This window comes from Mobula hypostoma, chromosome 4 (genome assembly GCF_963921235.1).
Source record: "Mobula hypostoma chromosome 4, sMobHyp1.1, whole genome shotgun sequence".
Lineage (NCBI taxonomy): Eukaryota > Metazoa > Chordata > Chondrichthyes > Myliobatiformes > Myliobatidae > Mobula > Mobula hypostoma.
This window is the reverse complement of record NC_086100.1, coordinates 32,740,431-32,765,255: the sequence shown is the minus strand read 5'-3', so window position 1 is coordinate 32,765,255 and position 24,825 is coordinate 32,740,431. Positions and strand designations below refer to the sequence as shown.

Below are 24,825 nucleotides of genomic sequence, written 5' to 3'. Positions count from 1 at the left end.
GGGGGATGAGAATCAGAGTGATAGGGCTAAGGATGGGGCAGTTGGTATGCAAGCAGATGCAATGTATAGTGAGACTGTCAGGAAGGACAGGCAGATGATAGGGCAAAATTGCAGTCCGTGGGATGAGTTGCAGTGCAACACGGAGAAAATATCTAAAAGGGTAACAAATGCAGGGCTGAAAGTGTTATATCTGAATGCACACAGTAAACAGAATAGGGTAGATGATCTTGTAGTGCAGTTAGAAATTGGCAGGAATAACATTGTGGGCATCACTGAGTCGTGGCTGAGAGGAGATCATAGTTGGGAGCTTAACATCCTGGGATACACATTGTATTGAAAGGACAGGCAGGTAGGCAGAGGGGATAGGGGACAGAACAGCAATGTAGTTTCTGGAAGAAGTTAGGAAGGCATAGGATAGATACATCCCAAAGAAGAGAGGGTATGAAAGGCAGGATGAAGCAACCATGGCTGACAAGGGATCTCAAGAACCACATAAAAGCAAAAGAGATTACCTGAAATTGAGCAAAAATTGTGGGAAAATAGAGGATTGGGAAGCTTTCACCAAAAGAGGGAACTAAAAAAGTCATAAGGAAGGAAAAGATGAAATATTAAGGTAAGCTAGCCAATAATATAAAAGAGGATACCAAAAAGTTTTTCAGATATGTAAAGAGTAAAAAAGAGATGAGAGAAGATATTAGACTACTGGAAAATGATGCTGGAGGAGTAGTAATAGCGGATGAATTAAATAATTATTTTCCATCTGTCTTCTCTGTGGAAGACACTAGCAGTATGCCAGAGGTTCAAGGGTGTCAGCGGGTAGAAGTGAGTGCAATTACTATTACTAGGGAGAAGTCCTTGGAAAGCTGAAAGGACTGAAGGTGAATAAGTCACCTGGAGCAGATGGATTTCACCATGGATTACACCCCAGGGTTTTGAAAGAGGTGTCTGGGGAGATTGTGAAGGTATTGGTAATGACCTTTCAAGAATTACTAGACTGTGGCATGGTTCCTGGGGACTGGAAAATTGAAAGTGTCACTCCATTCTTCAAGAAGGGAGAGGGGCAGAAGTGAGGAAATTATAGGTCAGTTAACCTGATGAAGGGTCTTGGCTTGAAAAGTCAACTGTTTACTCTTTTCTATGTACCAAGATTGTTGTATTTGGCCTGCTTTCAGCACACCTCATCATTATAAGGTGACAATCATTGCCATGAGCTATATCCATGAGTGATCTGCATGGGAACTGCACCAATAGAAGGAAGGCCACAACAGAGGGTTGCAGGGGTGGATTTTTAAATATAAATTTACGTAAGTGTAACTATTTCTCTTTAAACCTTAATCAGATATGAAACACAGGATATGTTATGGTTGAGAAAGAAGGACATTTATTGTTAGCTTGCGGTTGATTAAGATAGCTTCAAAGACATTTGGTTACACGTGTTTTTCTGCACTGTCAAAATCATTAACTATTCTACAATGGGAAACATAATTTTAGTTTTGTGACTTGGGCTATCATTTAAAAGTCAGGTTCAATATCTAAAGGGACTCCAAACTAAATTACATCTTAACACTTTTTCTTCTGTATCTGGGCTGTAGCAGTTACTTTTAAACAAATGAAAACCACTCGGAGACTAATCACAGGGGGATTGACACTATAATGTTCCTCAAATAATGAAGTTCTAAGTCGAGGGAAGTACGTTTGTATATTCGATACTTTATTAAGAAACCAGCAAAGAAGAACAACCTTGTAAAGATAAAAAAACTAATGAAACTAAAACTAATGATATTATGAAATAAGTAGTCTAATCGTATTCAAACATTCTGAAGCACTAAGGGATCTTAGCGTATTTAGGAGGCCCCCCATCAATCAGAATTGACCATGGATATGGCGTCCTAGCTGTTTAGATACGCAAGCATTTTTTGTGTGTTGCCCTAGCATGAACTCACACTTCAAAATAATGAATTCTGCACTTCTTAAACTTAATTTTTATATTACTTTAATGTTAGTAGATAGCATTGCCTCCTAACATTAAAAGATTAACCAGGTTGGAAGTGAACCACTGCAACATTTTTCTTGGTGCAGTGAATGCTATTTATGTAGTCTATCTTGTCATTCATGTATCCACCTGAGATCAGGATAATTCTATTAAATAGGCAGGTTGAAGTAGGTTGTGTGTTTGTGTGTGTGTCTAATAAACCTACAATCTTCCCTTATTCCCCCAGAGAGTCTCAAGAACCACAATACCTATCTGCTAACATGGGTGCCAGAATCCTGTGCCGTGAACAACTCACAAATACAACATTATGCAACAGTCAAGGTAAGTAAAATACATCTGACTGGTTTCTAAATGTTGTAAAAATAAGAGAATAAATTATTTTTTCCATTTTTTCTATTGCTTTGTATGAAAGAATCTTCCTCTTCATTGCTTCCCCTTGAGTTTAAAGAAGACAATTTTGCACCATTTTTCACTGGACATTTAATTTATTATAAAATAACTTATGAAAACATAAGTACGTTTAAAGATGTCAGATGTCTTGAGGTTTTTGATCACCTAGACAACACACTTTTAAGTTGAACACCAAGTTTATGTCACTTAAGGGAAAATACAAAACAAAAGTTTAAAGTGGAAAAGGACATGAAGCAGTTGGATGGTTATCTAGAGTTAACTTGGTTCAACAAAATAGTCGGTATGAGTCCTGCATTACATCTCAGAGCCTCGGTTAAAAAACACCACTGTGATATTTTAAAATGATCACCTACTTCAATTCATCCAATCGATGTTCTGCAGTCTGCACTATCATGGCTAGCTTCAAAACTTGAAACTGTGATTAACTTAATTTCAGTTTGATATGACTTCAAAAGATTTTTGTTGTCTGAATTAAAAGCTGTTTTGTAAAATTTATTTGCTAAACTTAACGGAACACAAAAATACCTATTTATTTAGGTGGCTGATTATCCTATTAATTGTTTTTTCTTGTCTTCATGAAGGGAATGTTGTAATTCCTCCTTAATTAAGTCCCATATAAGTGTGTGGTTGGACTTCAATCAATTGTCATTCATTTTTCTCATGTGGCAGGCACATTTGCAATTCGCTTCCTACCACTTACTGTTTTAATTGTGTATTAAATTGTAATAGTTCTCCTAAAAACAAGTAATAAATTTCAACCTGTACAATAGGTGGGATTGAAACAAAATCCTTTGAATTATAGCAACACACACAAAATGCCAGTGGAACACAGCAGGCCAGGCAGCATCAATAGGAAGAAATACAGTCGACGTTTCGGGCCGAGACTGAAGGGTCTCGGCCCGAAACGTCGACTGTACTTCTTCCTATTGATGCTGCCTGGCCTGCTGCGTTCACCAGCAACTTTTATGTGCATTGCTTGAAATTCCAGCATCTGCAGATTTTCTCGTGTTTACGTCCTTTGAATTATAATTTATAACAAAAATTAACAAGGAACTCTTCATTAAATGCTGTGGTTAGAACTTTCTATTATGAATTGCTCTGTTCCTGGACAAATTTTGAAAAAATATCCTTGGTTTATGATGGTAAGTTAGTCAATTGTCAAGAGCAATGCTTCTATTTTCACAGTTTACTGTGAAATTGCAGCAAGTAACGTTGGTCCTATTACAACATGTTTGAAGTTGGCATCTGTTTATAATAAAGTACAGATGGATCACTTGTTCACTGAAACTTATCATACTACACCGTTTAAAAAACTCAGTCTATGCATCCATCATCCTTATGCCGACAGAGGATTTACCTAACTAGTAAAGTAAATTATTTAGTCACATAGAAAAAACTGCTCTTTTGATCACAAATAGCATTCTTTCCATTACATTTTAAGTGTGTGTGCGTGTGCACAGGCAGTTTGGCAGAATGTGTTTGAAGGTGTTGAGGTAGGCTGCAGGCTTGTTGTTGATCTGGTACAGGTATCAGTTTGAAGTTAGATTCTTATCTCAAGTGGTGCAAATCAGCCTAAAAATATAAAAGAAGAGTGTCAAGATTCAGTAAATCTGAAAGCAGATTACAAAATATTCTATCTATGATACTCACAAGAGATTCTGCAGATGCTAGAAATCATAAGCAACACACACAAAGTGATGAAGACCCAAAGTACTGACTGTTTGTTCCCCTCCATAGATAGTGCCTGACTGCTGGAGTTACTCCAAGACTTTGTGTGTGTTGCTATCTATGATACTTACAGATTTAGTTTGTCTTCCTTACCACAAAAACAACAAATTATTTCAATAAACTCTACTTCTTTAGAATATTAGGAAAATATTACATCTTCAATTGTTCCAAAAACAAATTAACCATTCGCTTTCAGTGTTAGTATGAGGTTCAAGGATCACTGCATGCTTACGCCCAAAATTGAACTTACGTGGCTACAGTCTTTTCTGTGCTCTGTAACTCAATTTCTACGAAACAGGCAATGATGAAAATCAAAGGTCCCAATATTAACTTTGGTATATAATGCACATCAGATCAGGAAATGTACTCTGGCTTCCAGCAATGTGCAATCTGTGTTTGGATGCCATTTCTAGATTTTCATTGACTTGAGGCTTATCTGCGCCATCTGCAGGCCACTCATGTAGAAGCAGGTTCTGCAAAATTTAAAGACTATCATTAGGGAGTTCTGGAGTACCACTATGAACGTGAATTAGGTAGATCTCTTAAAGATAATTTACTGCCCCTCATCTCTCCACTGCAGCAACCCAACAGTCCCTGAGTTTACAATCATAGGATGTGCTCACTGCAAAATGTCAACTGTCCCTTTGTTCTTTTGACATTATGGAATTTTGTATCATTTTAGGTATATCGTCTCCCCATCTATCCAGCATAACAATTTTCACAAAACTGAATACCAGTCTTATGTCAGTGTGCTTTCCCAATGACAGGTGACCAGAGCTGTGTATTTTTAGCAAATTAGAGGTTCTTTCAATTGATTTCACCCCACACCTTGATTTCACTATCCTATATGTTCTGATATAATCCTTGATGTTGTCATGAAATTGACCCATTTAATTATTTTTCTAAATACGTAAATTTTCTAAATCATTATTTTCAGCATAACTCATGTGTAGGATTACTGATGTGTTTGAAATTATTGAGGCTACTCATCAACATTTATGAAGCCAGAGAACAGATTGTTTCATTTGCTTTTGTTGTCTGTTAAAGATTAGACACGGTTCAGCTTTATCAGTTGCTTCTCTTTGTGTCAGCTGTTGAATTTAAATGGGAAAGTAAGAATATATTCTTCATCCTGCTATATATTTCTTTTTTTCCTTCAGGGCACACACTTCATTATCAGTGGTCTGTTATTTGCTTGTGAATATAAGGTGACAGTGCAACCCATCACTCTCCAGGGGCAGGCTCCACAGGCCGTGATCTATGTGACAACTCCTCACTGCAGCAGTTCCATTACAGCCAAAGTGTTAAAACGTCTACTTTGTACAAAGACTGGTATGTTTGAAAAGATTTTGCAATATGGTTGTCATGTGATTCTGGCTAAGCTTTTCTATCTAACTTGCATTCCATCCTGTACCTCGTGCATACAACTTCAATCAGTCTTTGCATCAGTCCACAAAATTCAAGACTGTTCAGGCAGAAGTGAGAGTCTTTGCATCAGTCCACAAAATTCAAGAGTGTTCAGGCAGAAGTGAAGGTAGTTGCTGTTACTAAAGAGAAGATGCTTGGGAAGACAAAAGGTCTGAAGATAGATGTCACCTGGACCAGATAGACTAAACCCCAGAGTTCTGAAAGAGGTAGCTAAAGAGATTGTGTTGGCATTAGTAATAGTCTTTTTAAGATCACTAGATTTTGGAATTATTCTGGAGGATTGTAAAATTGCAAATGCCATTCCACTCTTTAACGAGCGAGGGAAGAAAGGAAATTACAGGCCAATTAGCCTGTAATTTAGAGGACACAAAGGTACTTGGAGGCACATGATAAAATAGACCAAACTCAGCATGGCTTCCTTAAGGGGAAATCTTGCCTGACAGGAAACAACAGGCAAGATAGATGAAGGAGAGTCAGTGAATGCTGTTTACTTAGATTTTCAAAAGGCCCTCGACAAGGTGATGCACGTGAGTCTGCTTGACAAGATAAGAACCCATGGTATTACCAGAAAGATACTAGTATGCATAGAAGAGGCAAAGAGTGGGAATAAAAGCTGCCTTTTCTCGTTGGTTGCCAGTGACTGCTGATGTTGCGCAGGGGTCGGTGTTGGGACTACTTCTTTTCACATTATATATCAGTGATTTGGATGATGGAATTGATGGCTTTGTGGCCAAGTTTGCAGATGATACGAAGATAAGTGGAGGGGCAGGTAGTATTGAGGAAGCAGGGAGGCTGCAGAAGGACATAAGCAGATTGGGAGAATGGGCAAAGTGGCAGATGGTATATGGTGTAGGGAAGTGTATGGTCATCACTTTGGTAGAAGAAATAAAATTCAAAAATCAGAGGTGCAGAGGGACTTGGGAGTCCTTGTGCGGGATTCCTTAAAGGTTAACTTGCATGATAAGTCAGTGGTAAGGAAGGCAAATGCAATGTTAGCATTCATTTTGAGAGCACTAGATTGTAAGAGCAAGGATGTAATGCTAAGGCTTTATAAGACATTATTCAGACTGCACTTCAAATCAATTCAATTCATTTCAAGTTTAATTGTCATTCAACCATACATGAATACAACCAAACAAGACAACATTACTCCAGGGCCAAAGTGCAAAACACAATACCAATAGACACACACAGTACAAAGCACATATCACAAGTACAAGGTAACAAGCACATAAATGTATCAGTAAGCTACAGTCACTCAATAAAAGGGTCCAAAACTCAAGTCATCAATGCTGCAGAAATCTGCAGTTGACCACAATAGAGCTTGTCTTCTGCCGAGTGAACACTGGAGGGTAGCATCAACTCCAGCCTGGACGCTGCACCACACCACCCCCGGTGGAGTATTGTGAGCAGTTTTAGGCCCCATAATCTAAGAAAAGATGTACTGACATTGGAGAGTGTCCAAAGAGGTTCAAGAAAACTATTCCTGGAATGAAAGGGTGAATATATGAGGAGCACTTGATGGCTCTGGGACTGTACTTGCTGGTTTAGAAGAATGAGGGACGATTTCAATGAAACATCAAATATTGATAGGTCTGCATAGAGTGGATATGGAGAGGATATTTCCTATAGTGGGTGAGTCTAGGACCGGAGGGCACTGCCTCAAAATAGCAGGGTGCCTATTTAGAACAGAGTTAAGGAGGAATTTCTTTAGCTAGAGGGTATGATACTGTGAAATTCATTGCCACAAATAGCTGCAGAGGACAAGTTATTGATTATATTTAAAGTGGAGGTTGATCAGTATTTGATTAGTAAGGACACCAAAAGTTATGGGGAGAAAACAGAAGAATGAGATTGAGGGGGCTAATAAATCAGCCATGATGAATTGGCAAAGCAGACTCGATGGCTGCTTGGCCTAATTCTGCTACTATGTCTTATGGTCTAACTGTATTTTCTACCTGTAACATCAGTATTGACACATAAACATTTTACACTTGGAGGGAAATACAAACTTCCTAAAAGATTCGAACACTCGAATAAACTCTTCTTGGGCTTCAAGCCAGGTACAGGTATCATTTGTAACTGATATTTCAATGACAAACTTTGCTGTCTTCTTTAGGTATGATGCCTGGGCATGTCTAGTCCGGTGGTATTTATACCCCTGTACTTTCTCCCTTGTGATTGGTTAGTCCTCATCCAATCGGGTTTCCCACCTTGTTTATAATCGAACAGAGCGGAAACCTGAGGCTTTCATATCTGTGGTGTGTGATCAGGGAGGGGAATGTCAATATTTTAGGGTATATTAATATCAAGTAGGAGCAGGTGTTGGGACTCATGAAAAATATTATGGTGGATAAATCTGCCAGTGTTGATGGGATTTATTCCAGGTTATTGGGGGAGGCAAGAGTAGAAACTGCTGGGGGATTTGACTGAATTCTTCAGCCACTGGTAAGGTCCTCGAGTACTGGAGAATAGCAGTTATTTTTGCTCTGATCGTTATTTTTGATCACGGTGCAACCCGAAGGAGGTCCTTTCGCCGGTGGATCCAAATCAAGCTGTTTGGTAAATAGAGCACTGGTGATGTTCAAGTCAATGACATTTTCTTGTGGGACTACATCGCCATCAAGGAGAAGTACGCCAAGTACCTGCCCCACAGCTTGGGCCGCTACGCTGCCAAGCACTTCCGTAAGGCACAGTGCCCCATCGTGGAGCGCCTCACCAACTCCATGATGATGCACGGCCGCAACAATGGAAAGAAGCTGATGACCGTGCGCATCGTTAAGCACATTTTCAAGATCATCCACCTGCTAACCGGTGAGATCTCCCTGCAGGTACTGGTGAATGTCATCATCAATAGTGGACCCCAGGAAGACTCCACACGAATCGGACACGCTGGCACTGTGAGGAGGCAGGCTGTTGACGTGTCCCCTCTGCGGCGCGTCAACCAGGCTACCTGGCTGCTCTGCACCAGGGCCAGAGAGGCTGCATTCAGGAACATTAAAACCATTGCAGAATGCTTGGTAGATGAACTCATCAATGCTGCTAAGGGCTCTTCGAACTCGTGTGTCATTAAGAAGCAGGATGAGCTGGAACGTGTGGCTAAGTCCAACCATTAATTTCGTCATGTCAGTTTTCATTGTCTAATAAAAGTACCAAAAATATTTTTTTTAAGTTATTTTTGTTCTGATTATGAAGGACAGTAGTGACAAACTAGGAGATTATAGGCTGGTGAACCTTATTATGGTGAGGAAGTTATTGGAGAAATTCTTGGGAAGAGGATCTGGAAAATCATAAGTTTATTAGAGAAAGTCTGCATGGTTTTGTGTTGAGGAGGTTATGTCTTACAAAATTGTTTGAGTTTTCTGAAGCGTTGCCAAAGATGAATGATGAGGGAAAGACCATGGATGTTGTATACATGGATCTTTGTAAAACTTTTGACAAGGTCCCTCATTATAGGCTAATTCATAAGATTAAGACACAATAAACAGAATAATGGTGTTGTACTGATCTGATGACTGTGATCAAAGGTGTGCACAAAAATCGGTGCTGAGATCACTGTTGTTTGTGATAGCATTTATGTGTACACAACAATGAAGGTAGGACAATTAATAAGTTTACAGATGACAAAAACTGGAGAGTTTTGGATAGTGAGGAAGGTTGTTCTTTCTTTGCAAACCTAAAGAAGGGTCTTGGCCCTAAACATCGACTGTTTACTCTTTTTCAAAGATGCCACCTGGCCTCTTGAGTTCAGCACTTTGTGTGTTGCTTTGGGTTTCCACTGTCTGCAGATTTTCTCATGTTTGAAATGGTGAATAGAATTTAATCCAGGTAACTGTGAGGTGTTGCACTCTGTAGAGCCAAACGTGAGAGAGAAATACACAGTAAATGGCATGGCCTCCGGGAGTATTGATATGCAATGGGATCTTGAGGTGCAAATCCGTAGCTCCCTCACAAGTGCATATGATGAAAAAGGAGGCCTGTGCCATAGTTGCCTTCATTGTTCGGGCTGGTCATGTTGTAGATAAATAAAACTTTGGTTAGACCAGATTTGGAGTTTAATGTGTAGTTCTGGTCAGCACCTTGCAGGGAGGATGTGGAGACGTTAGAGAGGGTGGAGAAGAGGTTCACCAGGATGCAGCTTACATTGGAATATATTAGTGAAAAGGGGAGGTTAGATAAACTGACATTGTTTTCTCTGGAGCATCATAGGCTGAGTGGTGACCTGATAGAAGTATTTCAATTACTATAAGTTGCACACTTAGATAGAGATGTAACGTAGAGATTTTTACTCCTCGTGTATGTAAAGGATGTAAGTTATAAAGTAAATTCAATTCAATTCAGATTAGGAGAGGTGTTGATAGCCAAGAATCTTTCTGGTGGAAATATTAAATACTAAAGGGCATAGATTTGAGGTGAGGGGGAAACGTTTGATGAGATCTCTGGAAAGTATCATGTAGGGGGACTGGTAGAGGCAGAATCAGTAGTAACTTTTAAAAGGCAGTGAGGCACATTAACCGGGAATCCAGAGACATGGAGAATGTGCAAGCAGAAGGGAATTATTTAAAATTAGCACAGTCAGCACAGACACTATGGACTGAGGAGCCTATTACTGTGCTGTACTGTTCTTTATTCAATGTAATATACTCTTACCCAGTTTAACTAATTCTGATAGAAACCACCATACAAATCTAACAACTAGTTAAAGTTAACATCATCAGAAATATAGTCAACATCCTGATGTTCACTAATTCAACTTGGTGTACTGCTCCTCTCCCGATTCAAATTTGTTACAAGATGTAAAAATGGTAAATTGGAAAAAGGTGTATTTTTTTAAACTGCACGCATATTATTTTTATTTATTCATTGTGAACACTGTTGAAGAATATTAAAAAACTAGATGCATTTAACTTTCAGAAGTCCAACCCTACATCCCCATCATGAGAGGCGGAAACGGGTAAGGCTAGCCAACGGGGTTCTGGTGAAGCTATACAGGCCAATCCCCTGTACAGTGGATACAATAGACTGCAGAAACCTTGATGAACTCCAACCATACCAACAACTTTAGAGGATGATGGAGGCGGGAGGTCTATGCTTCAGTGGGAGCTAAGGCAGCTAACATGAATTCCACTAATTTCAACGTTACTGAAACAGCGTGATTAATTTCAGGTTCACTTCATTACTTGATTTTAAATACCTCAGCTTCCACAAAGGAGTTTGAATTCATGCCTCGGGACTAACAGTCTAGAACTCTGTCTACTAGTTCTGTAACAATCACCATGTCACCATACCCAAAAATCACATCACTAACTGTTATGTTTTGTAACTCCAAAATATAAGACTAGTTAAAAGGAAAACAAGAGAGCCGGGAATACGAATCAACTAACATATGGCCCTTGTGGCTAAAGGGATCGGGGGTATGGAGGGAAGGCTGGTACAGGGTTCTGAGTTGGATGATCAGCCATGATCATACTGAATGGCGGTGCAGGCTCGAAGGGCCGAATGGCCTACTCCTGCACCTATTTTCTATGTTTCTATGTAACATCATAGTTTACTCTAAATGAGATATGCACGTATGACATAGTAGTGTCATGATGTATGCAATTCGCTTATTTTTACATGTAAACCATAATTAATTAATAAATGGACAATAAGGGATGACCCAGGAACAGAATTAGCTGGTGAGTTGTCGGTTATGGAATGTGCTGCATTTTGATATTGAAGAAGGAAATTGGCAAGCTTCTACTGGCGGTGCTTACAGTGTGTTCTTTGGACTCTGGACAAACCTTTCCAAGCCATTTGTAGTTGGATGGTATGGTGCAGATGTAATATGTCTTATTCAATTCATTTTCAGGAATTATGGAAACTGTTCCACCACAAACTTTGGTCTATTGTCCTAAGTGTTCTGGAACACCAGTCTTCACGAAAAACCTTCTCATCACATCAACGGTGTGCAAGGCTATAGTGGAGCCGATTGGGAATACTTCTCACCACTTTGTAGCTGCATTCACTACTACCAAGAATTTTGTGCCATGAGTGGTCCAGCAAAACCCATTGATCCTCTGCCACAGCAACGTAGGCCTTCACAGGAATGGAGAGGCAGTGCTTCTGAACATGCTGGCCTCCTGAACAGTGCACGGCAAGCTGCTCAATCTGCTGATCTTTCTGGGGCCACCAGACAATGCCTCTCATCATCATATACTCCTCTATCAGGTCACCTCTCCGCCATTCCAAGGAGAAAAGGCCAAGTTCACTCAACCTATTCTCATAAGGCATGCTCCCCAATCCAGGCAACGTCCTTGTAAATCTCCTCTGCACCTTTTCTATACTTTCCACATCCTTTCTGTAGTGAGGCAACCAGTATTGAGCACAGTACTCCAAGCGGGGTCTGACCAGAGTCCTATATAGCTGCAACATTACCTCTTGGCTGTTAAACTCAATCCCATGGTTGATGAATGCCAATGCACTGTATGCCTCCTTAACCACAGAGTCAACCTGCGCAGCACCTTTGAGTATCTGATGAACTCAGATGCCTCTAATCCTCCACACTGCCAAGATTCTTACCATAAATACTATATTCTGCCATTTTCTTTTTTTTCTTGATGTCTGTATGCTCAAGCTTTTCACTCTGCTGTAAGTCGTCCCTACAGTTGCCAAGATTCTTTCCGTAGTGAATACTGAATCAAAGTATTCATTAAGTACCTCTTCTATCTCCTCCAGTTCCATACACACTTTTCCACTGTCACACTTGATTGGTCCTGTTCTCTCACATCTTATCCTCTTGCTCTTCACATACTTGTAGAATGCCTTGGGGTTTTCTTTAATCCTGCTCGCCAAGGCCTTCTCGTGGCCTCTTCTGGCTCTCCTAATTTCATTCTTAAGCTCCTTCCTGCTAGCCTTATAATCTTCTACATCTCTATCATTACCAGGTTTTTTTGAACCTTTCGTAAGCTTTTCTTTTCTTCTTGACTAGATTTTCAACAGCCTTTGTACACCACGGTTCCTGTACCCTACCATCCTTTCCCTGTCTCATTGGAACGTACCTATGCAGAACACCACGCAAATATTCCCTGAATATTTGACACATTTCTGCTGTACATTTCCCTGAGAGAACATCTGTTCCCAATTTACAATTCCAGGTTCCTGCCTGATAGCTTCATATTTCCCCTTACTCCAATTAAAAGCTTTCTTAACTTGTCTGTCCCTATCCCTCTCCAATCCTATGGTAAAGGAGATAGAATTGTGATCACTATCTCCAAAATGCTCTCCCACTGAGGGACCTGACACCTGACCAGGTTCATTTCCCAATACCAGATCAAGTACAGTTTCTCCTCTTGAAGGCTTATGGACATATTGTGTCAGGAAACTTCCCTGAACACACCTTACAAACTCCACCCCATCTAAACCTCTTGCTCTAGGGAAATACCAATCAATATTTGGGAAATTAAAATCTCCCACCACGACAACCCTGTTATTATTACACCTTTCCAGAATCTCCCTATCTGCTCCTCGATGTCCCTGTTATTATTGGGAGGTCTATGAAAAACACCCAGCAGATTTATTGACCCCTTCCTGTTTCTAACTTCTACCCACAGAGACTCAGTAAGCAATCCCTCCATGACTTCCTCCTGTTCTGCAGCTGTGACACTATCTCTGATCAGCAGTGCCACACTCCCACCTCTTTCGCCTCCCTCCCTGCCTTTCTGAAACATCTAAAGCCTGGCACTCTACGTAACCATTCCTGTCTATGAGCCATCCAAGTCTTTGTAATGGCCACAACATCATAGCACCAACTACTGATCCACATTCTAAGCTCATCCACTTTGTTCATAATAGTGCTTGCATTAAATAGACACATCTCGAACCATCACTGAGCCTATCCTCCCTCTCACACTGTCTCTACAAGCTTTCTCTATTTATGAGCCAACCGCCCCCTTCCTCCGTCTCTTCAGTTCAGTTCCCACCCCTCAGCAATTCTAGTTTAAACTCTCCCCAAAGGTCTTAGCAAACCTCCCTGCCAGGATATTAGTCCCCCTCAGACAGGGATATTAGTCCCCCTCAGATTCAAGTGCAACCCTTCCTTTTTGTACAGGTCACCCCTGTCACAAAAGAGGTCCCAATGATCCAGAAGTCTGAATCCCTGTCCCCTGCCCCAATCCCTCAGCCACGCATTTATCCTCCACCTCACTCTATTCCTATACTCACTGTCGCGTGGCTGAGGCAGTAATCCTGAGATTATTACCTTTGAGGTCCTGCTTCTCAACTTTCTTCCTAACTCCTTATAGTCTGTTTTCAGGACCTCCTCCCTTTTCCTATCTACGTTGTTGTTACCAATATGTACCACGACCTCTGGCTGTTCATCTTCCCACTTCAGGATATCGTGGACACAATCAGAAACATCCTGGACCCTGGCACCTGGGAGGCAAACTACCATCCGTGTTTCTTTCCTGCATCCACAAGATCACCTGTCTAACCCCCTAACTATAGAGTCCCCTATTACTGCTGCCTTCTTCCTTTCCCTACCCTTCTGAGTCACAGGGCCAGGAACCAATACCTTTCTTAATTCACTTTCAGTTGGCTTTATTGCAGGGATGTGGCATGCAAATGGTAGATGGATTTCCAAAGAAGTTGTTATTGTCTCAGACAATCACACCCCCAAAATGCTGGCCCTCCTGTTTTTGCAGTATTTCACTGTTATGAATGTCATTCCCAAAGGAATTAGCTTTTCTCTCATATAAGTTCTTACTTGGCTATCCGCAGGCTTCAGTTCTGTATCTTTGAAATGCTGCAATTGTAACAGAATTTGTTCAGCCAATCTGGTTTCTGTTCAGACAATGCAATTTTATTCACCCTCACTTTCATTGCTTACTGCAACTCAAATGCATTTTTGTCTGCTGTTTCCATTGATACAGCAATTTCAACTGTTCTTTAAAATGTAAATTGTGCTTCAGCTTGGGGCCATTTTTGCGTGCTTTCTTGTAAGATTCCACAAACTAAACAATCTCTCAATGCATCATTAATCCCAAACTGACTATGCTTGGACAATCTCTTCAATCTTGTCTTGTAAACTGAAATGGATTCTCCTTCCTTTTGATTCCACTAAAGTATTCTGCAATCAACAATAGATTCAGTTCTAAATAGTCCTCCACTACTCATTGTGAGTCTAAAGTGAGCTGCACACATATGACATGGTAACGTCATGATGTATACAATTCACTTATGTTTATATATAACCTGTAATGAATTATTTAAATAAACAAGAACGCTTAATCAAACAATATATTTACAATATTACTCAAATGCTACTCTCTAGCAAAGTTAGAGAGTGGAAGAATGCAATCTATAAAAAGGATCTTGGGTTTAGACTTAAATCTGTGCAGTCCTGCTGTTTCAAATAGATGCAGCCATTTGTCCAAGTTTCGGGTTGGTGGCTGGCAAGAAGATGTCAAGCAGTATAAATCATTCAGGGTAAGCAGATTATCACAAACACCAGTGCAGCACAGCAGCTGCTCTTCACCACAGAAAATTATTCTATCCATGTTAAATCCATGTTCTGTCCTTCATGAATATTTTATGTTTCAATCAGTAATGCAGCAGAGTTTTATTCAGTGTCTCTGTCCAACATTGAAGGGCATCACTATTAACTACATGAATGTGATCTAAGATTTCTCTCATTTATTCTACTAGATGGATCACTGTTTTTTTCTGATAATTCATATGGCTTACAATACATCACCGTTTTGGTAGCCACATACTTTTGAGCCATTTTCAAACTTTAAGCTTCAAATCTAGAAGACAAACCAATGTCTCGTGATGCTGATTAATGGGCATTATCTAAATTATCTTTTGCATGCTATTGATGATAGTATTCGGCGATGTTGGAATTAGATGCATGAGTTCACATACACTAAATAAATAAATGCAAGAAAAGGGAACAAAGTATGGTTTTGTCTGAATGTAGATTCTATAGAGGGTGTTTATTCCTTGCAGCAGACAATACGTGTGGTTCTAATTAGCTTCATTTTTTTTTGTTTTTCTAATTTCTTTAAATTTTTTAAGAACGAAGATTGAAACACTTAAATGCATAGCAGCAAGAGTTTTGGTTTATATTGCAGATTATTTAAATAACTCCGAATTGAACCTCAGGATAAGAGAAAATACATGTGCATGTATATTTGTGTGTTAAGATATGAACATGTCAGTGAAAGATGCTAACACTCATTTGTTTTGGATTTCAGGTCTTCGCCAGACATCCATTAAAACTTCTGGAAAGGTTACATTAAAAGTTGAAAAAATAACTGCTACTTTTGTTGTCAAAAATGGCACAGTCAGTGGAGAGATTCACTGGCAGGTTTCACCAAGCCAACATCATCAGCTAATCACTGGGTACCAAATGAATTGGTCAGAAATATCTACTGCTAACAGACCATTTGTCACACCAGGGAAGGCCATCTCCCAATATCAAATACTGTCTCCAGTAAGTTAGCAGTATGATGCTGTGCTCATGGGAATTATGGGAAAGGGTGGAAAACCTTCAACTTCTATTTCTCCTATGGTGAAAGTTTGCTTTTTTTTATAGATGCTGGTAAATATTAAACATCTTTAAAGAGATATAAGTGCTCTCTTGATAATGATCTTATTTAAAGGAACCAGAAGTAATTTTACTTCCAAAATGGGTACCAAGTGGGTCTAGAAGAACATACACTCAAAATTGCCAGCCTAAAATTTAGTCAAGGAAAATTCTTGGGTCTAAGGTCAAAATTAGAGAATACTGCTTAATTTTGATTGGTTTCTGACATTCTTTTAAGAGCGATTGTAAAACCAAGAATAAACAGATTAAATACTCTTGAGTTTGCTGGATTCAACAGCAGGTTCATCTGTGTTTCATGGAGCTGCCCTGAATACTATGACGCAGACAGATCCCAGTCAGACAGACAGTTGGGTGTCTGACTGGAAACTGGGAATAAGATGTCATCAATAAATTCATCCTCTGAACACATTTAATAGCAAATTTAGGTTCAGTTTCTGCTTGCAAAGTTTATAAATATAAATCATCTTCACTTCAGTGATATCCACTGTGGTCTTTCTTTCCTATATTATATTTTTGTGGCTCTTTTGATATGTTTATCTCATTTATTAAAATTTGAAACCAACAGATAATATTTCTAGTAGATTTATCAGGATAAAGTCAGGATGTGACGGGAAGATTTAAAGTGATTGATTTTTTTTCCATGGAAAATTCCCAGTTGTTTTAAAAATGATTATAGTTTTGGTAGTGATTAAGGAAAGACTACTTCCTGTACGTAGCAAATCAGTGATGCATTCTTCTTGACCCTGACAGCAATTTACCACCAAAGGCAGATGTTAACCAGGCACTCAAGATACTGAATGCTGCCATCACCAAATGAGAAACAGCTTACCCTGAAGCATTTCAAGCCATAGTCAGGGACATCAGTCAAGCTTACTTGAAGAAATCTCTGCCCAATTATCATTAGCATATAACCTGCAGCACTAGGGGTCCCAACACAGTCGCCCACTGCTATACTACGATTCGAAATGCCTACCATTTTACATCTAGACTGCATTTTGGGAAACCTGATCACTTGACTGTCCTTCTCGTACCTGAACACAGGCACAGGCTAAAGAGATGAGAACAACAAAGAAGTGGTTGCAGAAGGCAGATGAGCTGTGCTCAAGCACTCATCAGAGGATCTGAAAGAATACACCATGGATGTCACAGACTTTATTAAAGCAGCCATAGACTAGTGTGCCCCACAAAATCATTCAGAGTCCTTCCCAACCATAAGCCCTGGGTGAACCATGAGATCAGCAATCTGCTGAGGGCCAGATCAGAAGCATTCAGGACTGGCAACAACAAGTCCAGGTACGACCTCCGGAAAGTCACTGCGGGATGCTTGATGACAATGACTGGGCTTGAATGCTATTACCTTTAACAAAGTAAAACCAAACAGCATAGGTGACAAGACTTTGCATCCAGGTGAGCTCAATGCCTTCTATGCTTGCTTTGACCATCAAAACATGGAAGAACCTTCACAAATTCCCACAGCCCCCAAAGGCCCTGTGATTTCAGTCTCTAAGGCTGACATAAGAGCATCCTTCAGGATGGTGAACCCACAGAAAGCATCCGGCCCAGATGGGTACCTAGCTGAATACTAAGGACCTGTGGTGATCAACTGACTGGATTGTTCACTGATATCTTTAACCTCTCATTTCAGTTGTCTAAGATACCCACCTCCTTCAAGCAGGCTTCAGTTATACCAGTGCCTAATAAGAACAAGGTAACCTGCTACAATGACTATCCTCCAGCAATACTTACATCCACTGTGATGAAGTGCTTTGAGAGGTTGGTGATGAAACATATCAACCCCTGCCTGAGAAGTGACTTGGATCTGCTCCAGTTTTCCTCCCAGCACAACAGGTGTAAGCGAAGCTAACTATCTTGATCAGACAAATAAATGCAGCCTAGGATCAAACTCACTTTATTCACGAGATATATCACAGGGAGTCTGCCTCACAATCAAGGTGTCCTGGACTCCAAATAAGCAGTGGAAAGCTCTTTCTTTTATACAGTACAGAAACAAGATGTTCATAATTTTAGTCTTAACCACACAAAAAACCCATAGAACCAAATAGGTACATCCATAGCAAAGGCATTTTAATCATAGAACAGAGAGTAACTAAGTCATATGAATATTACGTTTCCTTTATCTGTACTGTTACATCCTGATTACAAAAGACTGTTTGCTGTAAGTCTAAGGTTAGGACATTGGGTTACAAAGGTCATTTAGGTTACCAAGTTCAAATAGAAAAATGAAACTTCATTAACCCTTTTGCTGACCCTTCAACTGGCTAGTCTGGACTGATTTTATGGCTGACAACAGCAAAATTTTAGCAACACCAGAAGAATACGGAAGTTTCATATTTTCATAACTTTAAGGGTTATAATGGAAAAGTACTAGCAACTCTGGTGCTATCAGAAAAATAATCCTTTATTCTTCTACAACAGGTCCACAGCAGATGCCGTTTCATTGGCTCTTCACTCAACCGTGGAATATCTGGACAGCAAAGGTGTATGCATCAGCATGCTCTTTGTTGACTACAGCTCAGCATTAAACAATATCATCCCCTCAAAACTAATCAATAAGCCCCAAGACCTTGGTCTTAATACCTCCTTGTGCAATTGGATGCTCTAAAACCCAGTCAGTTTGGATTGGTAACATCATCTCCACCACAATCTCCATCAGCACAGGTGCACCACAGGGCTGTGTGCTTAGCCCCTTGTTCTACTCACTTTATACTTATGACTATGAGGCTAAGCATAGCTCCAATGCCATATCTTAAGTTTTCAGATGACACCATTGTCATTGGCCAAATCAAAGGTGGTAATAAATCAGCATACAAGAGGGAGATTGAAAATCTGGCTGAATGGTGCCACAACAACCTCTTACTCAATGTTGCCAAGGCCAAAGAGCTGATTATTGACCAGGAGGGGGAAACCAGAGGTCCATGAGCTAGTCCACATCAAGGGATCAGAGGTGGAGAGGGTCAGCAACTTTCAGTTCCTCTGTGTTATCATTTCAGAGGATCTATCCTGGGCCCAATAAGTAAGTCCAATTACAAAGAAAGCACAGCAACACCTCTACTTCCTTTCAAGTTTGCAAAGATTCAGCAGGACATCACAAACTTCTATAGATGTTTGGTGGAGAATATATTGACTGGTTGTATTATGGCCTGGTATGGAAATACCAATGCCCTTGGATGGAAAATCCTAGAAGTAATGGATACAGCCTAGTCCATCATAGGTAAAGCCATCGCCACCATTAAGCTGAGCTACATGAAGCACTGTTGCTGGATCCCCACCACACAGGCCATGCTGTCTTTTCACTGCTGCCATCAGGAAGAAGATACAGGAATGTGAGGACCCACACCACCAGGTTCAGGAACAGTTACTACTCAACCATCAGGATTTTTAATCAGAAGGACTTCTGTAAATTCATTCATTTTCACTCACCTCTCAACCTATGGACTCACTTCCAAGGACTCTTCCTCTCAAGTTCTTGATACTTATTAGTTCATTTTTTTTTCTCTTTCATATTAGCACAGTTTGTCGTTCTTTGCGCATTGGTTGTCCATCCTGAGTCTTTCATTGATTCTATTACGTTTCTTGGATTTACTGTGTATGTCTGCAAGAAAACGACTCTCAGGGTTGTATACAGTGTTGTATGTGTATTTTGATAATAAATTTACTTTGTACTTTGTATGAGTAGTCAACATTTTTAAAACTCTCTGCAAGAGATGGGGGAGAGAAATTAGGAAAATATTTTAGGCATGAGGACGACAGAGCATAAATTCTGTACCACAGGAAATAGTTTAAGCAAAGATGTTGCATCTTTTAATGGAGAGATCTTTGAAAGAGAACAGACACAACAACATAAGCTACACAGTAAGACCTAAGTAATATGAGCAGAATTAGGCCATTTGGCACATTGACTCTTCTCCACCATTCCATCAGGGCTAATTTAAACTCTCTCAATCCCATTCTCCTGCCTTCTCCCTGTAACTTTTGCCACCCTTACAAATCAAGAACCTTTTAAATTCCACTTTAAATACACCTAATGATTTGGCCTCCATAGCTGTTTGTAGCAATGAATTCCATAGATTCACTACCCTCTGGCTAAAGAAATTCCTCCTCACCTCTGTTCTAAAGAGACATCCTTGTAGCTTGAGGCTGTGCCCTCTGGTCCTAGACTCCCCCACTATAGGAAACATTCTCTCCATGTTAAAAATAAGATTAATTTTTAATTGTTTTTGCAAAATCCAATAACAGACTTCAATCCCTGGAAACTTTAACGATCATTCCTCTCTGACTACAACATATACAGATTGTATTCCTACTATAACAAAAGCATAATCCTTGATAATTCAGGTTATGTTCAACATTTTCTTTATGGGTAAAATCAAAGTCCTTAATCTACATATACTTACTGGTTTTTAAAGCTGATATGCACCTTTATAGTTGCAAAGAGCACCGGCATAATTTGGCTGATATATGCTGGTACTGTCCTGATGACTCTTGCCTTTGGTCATTATTTTTGGTTCATTCTACTATAAATTCTGTCCAGAATCATTAAGCCACTCAAATGTAAATGGCAATAGAGGGTCAGAGCTGATTTACTAATTTTATTAATTAATTTCCCTTACTCCTCTCTGCACTTTTATTTCTTTGTGTTCTGAGAGTGACCTCTGCTGCTGGAGATTTGTATCAAAGCTACTTTAACGTGTTTGGGGACCATTGGAAATTTAATCAGTTTACCAGCATTCCATATTAAAATGCTTTTGAGAACTTGGTTAGATTATAAATTGCAGTTCTTCTGTTGTTTACAGGATCAACCATTTGTAACAATCCCCAGTCTTCAGCCTTCAACGACATATTGGATTCAGGTTCGAATCCTGACTACAACAGGGAAAGGCCCAGCAACTGTTAAAAGTTTTCAAACACCACAAGTTTACAGCATAGCCTTATAAAGGTTGGTCATATCTTGTATTTTGTCTAATTGCTGTGAATCAAATTATTTGTGCACATCAAGCTGAAAATAACAATTGTTGAGACAAGGTTACTGTTTGCGTCACAGACACACACTGTCTGTTGCACTCTATTCTCAGCACAGTCTGATAATAGTGCATAAATTGAATACTACTTCAATAACAGAGACATTTTTAGTTCGATCATAAAGATGTGACAGATTTGACAATGTCATGTATTTTATTTTGGGCAATTTATATGTGTTCTGTCTCATTGTCGTAATTTAATAAAGTACTTTGATATGTTGTCATTAAGCAGTACACTATGATGCATGCCGTTCAGCCCAACAAGACCATACCAAGCATGGTGTCCACCTATCTAGTCACAATTTCCTGTGCACACCCCATATCCCTCTAAGGCCCTGCATATCCCTATCCAAGTATTTCTTAAATTATACTATTATATGTGCTTCAACCACTTCCTCTGGCAGTTCATTTCAAACACTTAACATCCTCTATGTGAAAAAGTTGCCTCTCAGGCCCCTCTTAAATGTTTCCCATCTCACCTTAAACCTATCCCCCCTAGTTTTGGATTCCCTGGGGGAAAAATCCTGCTGCCATCTCCTTACCTACACCCCTCATGATTTTCTGAACCACTATAAGGTCATTTCCTGTTCTCCTATGCTCTAAGGAATAGAAACTAAAACAGTACGGGCCCTTCAACACATGATGTTGTGACGATCTTTTAACCTACTCCAAAATCAATCTAGCCTTCCCCTCCTGCACTGCCTGTAACCCTCCATTTTTCTTTCATCCATGAGCCTCTCTAAAAGTTTCTTAAATGCCACGAATGTATCTGCCTATACCACCCCCCCCCCACCCCCTCCCCCATGGAAATGTACGTCCTGGCAATATCCTCAAATCTTTTTGGAACTCTTTCCAGTTTAACCCTATCTTTCCTAGGACAGGATGACCAAACTATACATAGTAGTCCAAGTGTATCCTCACTAACAGCTCATGCAATTGCAACATAATGTTCAAATACTTTACTCAATGCCCTGGCTGATGATCAGTGTGCCCTGTCTACTTGTGACACCACTTTCAATGAACTATACACTTGTATTCCTAGGTCCCCCTATTCTATTAAAGTCCCTTGTGCCCCACAATTAATAATATAACTACTACACTGATTTAACTTTCCCAACTGCATCTTTTCTCACCCTAAATATGTGCTAATTTTCTTTTTGTAAACTTCAGGTGCATTCGTATCTGGTGTCAAGAAACACTCAAAGAGAATGGAATAACTGAGGATTTGGATTCCAAACAAAGCTGTTCTTGTTCATAGCACTCAATCCTGAGCTCTCCGTTTCACCATTTCATGAGCTACGATGTTTATTGAAAATTTTCATTTGGTGATTTTCCACTAATTCTACAATATATATTTTCCAGGAACAAGTATTCAGCACTAAAACTCAGAGATTACTATTGATGAAGAAAATAAAGTTGTGACAATCCCTCAGTATTTAATAATATTTTGAGTACAGGGAAGTTACATGCCAGATATTTCCTTTGACATTTGAAAAGAATCTCAGTCAGCTCAAGCAGAATGCAACTAATTACAACCTTATGTGAAGCATTTGTGAGTTATGAAAACATACACTATGAAATAGCCACTCCAGTTATAATTAACATCAAAGCCAAAGAAAGATGACCATGGTTGAAGAAAAATATGTGGTATTTTTACAAATAATGAAAAAAAAACAGAGGAAGTATTGAATTCTGTTCTTTAAAACAGAAATGTTTTAATAATTTTTCCACTTTAACTTTAAGATCTGTAAGGAATCTAGTTTTTACGTTGACCCAGACTCTCCCTCCCACATTAAATCAAATTGAGCAAATTGAGTTTGTGGGGTAGGGATCGAATTACAGTTTCTTTCCCAAATTTAATATAAGTTCTAGGATATTAATTCAACATTACACTTGACTAGTTAGAACTTACACAAAAGAAAACCCCGTACCACAATGGAACTAAAATCCCAATGATCTGTACATATTTAATTATCTATGATAGAACTTATTTGGCATATTCTCAGTCAAGTACAAACAGAAAAGAATTACCTACGATTTTGATGGCTATAACTTACGAAGAAGGCAAAATATTTTGGCCAGCAATATGGGAAAGGTGATTACAGGAGTGTTTGGGGGGGGGAGGGGGAGAAGAGATCATTGTTTCCTCTCACTTAAAGCTGAAGTGCTTCACAGAAAGGAATTAAAACTAGATTTTAATTTACATTTGTGTGCCCTTGCTCCTTTCTTGACTGTTACAGGCCTTTCAGTTTGTGAGAACATTGCAACAACATTTAGAGAATGACCATAGCCCATAAGACATAGGAGCAGAGTTAGGCCAAAGAGCCCATCAGGTCTGCTGCGCCATTCCATCAAAGGTGATTTATTATCCCTCTCAACCTCATTCCCCTGCCTTCTCCCCAGAACCTTTGATGCCCCGACTAATCAAGAAGCTATCAAGCTCTGCTTTAAATATACCCAATGACTTGGCCCGCACAGCTGTATGGTAAGGAATAACTTAGCAACTCATCAGGAAATTTGTCAATTTGTATCACTAAGGACTATGTGATGGAATTGATGTTCAGTAGCTAAGCAAAGCCATGGATAATGAGCCCGGACTTCATTACAAAAGCTTACAATTCTTGGCTATGATCCTCAACATCTTAATGTTTGTGCTGTAACCTTCCAATTGTTATTGACTGAAATACCATTTGACCAGTCAATCAGGAGGAGGCTTCAGCACTGAAACTGTGGTTCCCATCACCAAGTTTACCAAGTGTTAGCAGCTGTTGATTTTTGAATAGACTATTCAAGTTCCTCTCTGAAACCAAGTGGAAATTCAAATGTTTTCAGAAATGAATGGGAGATGTTGATGTCACTGACAAGATGGAAAGGAGAACTGAAGATGGGGCAAGCAGTGTATCTAGGAGGTAGAAAGTGGAGCAATGAAAGCTGTTCTTTTTGTGTCTGTAACTTATGACCAGAACTATCTATATGTGCTTATATGTGGGTTTGAGAAAATACCTTTCTTGTCAGTTGCTGCTAGAAGTGTTTGATTGTCAATTGGCATTCTCCACAAAAAAAAGATTAGCATCATTGAAATTATATATTGGATGGGGTGGAAGAAAAGAACTCTTTAAGCATTAAGGCTAGTCAGATATCCCCATCCATGGTGATACCAATAAAAGTCTGGCTACACAACAAACTTTGGGAAGTGGAGCTTCACCCAGACTGGGCTAAGGTGTGGTAACTTCATCACTCTGCAGATGTGGGACTGGAGGTACCAGTGGCAGGGCAATCTGGGTCTCTCCTTAGAGTCTCTCTGATGCATACAGGAGGATAGGAATTGACTGCTGATCAGTAGACTGAGTTTGTGCCAGGTTTGGGGTATTTTGTGGATTTCAATATTGGTGGATCCCCAAGCAACGAGATGGCTCCCATGATAGGGAAAGTGTTCTATCTTGACCAAGGTCAAAAAAAATGTATCATGAATGTCAGGAATTGATGTTCAGGTGTTCAAATGGATTTTCCAGAAGCTTAGTGAGAGTTGGAGTTGGCTTTCCAGCCATTCCTATGTTTACGGAAGTTTGTACTATACAGCTTTAGCACTGAAGTTACCAAAAAGAATCATTTTGTTGCCACTGGAGCTCTGGTTCAAT

The 24,825-nt window shown here is 39.7% G+C and overlaps 1 protein-coding gene and 1 pseudogene across 1 annotated transcript in view; both read left to right on the top strand.

Moving 5' to 3' along the window:
* anos1b (anosmin 1b) overlaps positions 1 to 22,534 on the top strand; it is a 157,252-nt gene extending 134,718 nt beyond the window's left edge. Inside the window, exons 10-14 of the mRNA XM_063044838.1 lie at positions 2,220 to 2,314; positions 5,293 to 5,464; positions 15,796 to 16,034; positions 20,963 to 21,105; positions 22,358 to 22,534. Of these exons, the coding sequence (XP_062900908.1) occupies positions 2,220 to 2,314; positions 5,293 to 5,464; positions 15,796 to 16,034; positions 20,963 to 21,103 (647 nt within the window). The 3' untranslated portion in view covers positions 21,104 to 21,105; positions 22,358 to 22,534. The remainder of the gene's footprint in view (positions 1 to 2,219; positions 2,315 to 5,292; positions 5,465 to 15,795; positions 16,035 to 20,962; positions 21,106 to 22,357) is intronic.
* LOC134346022 (small ribosomal subunit protein uS7-like) lies at positions 6,082 to 8,708 on the top strand (annotated as a pseudogene).
* Positions 22,535 to 24,825: the final 2,291 nt, after the last annotated feature.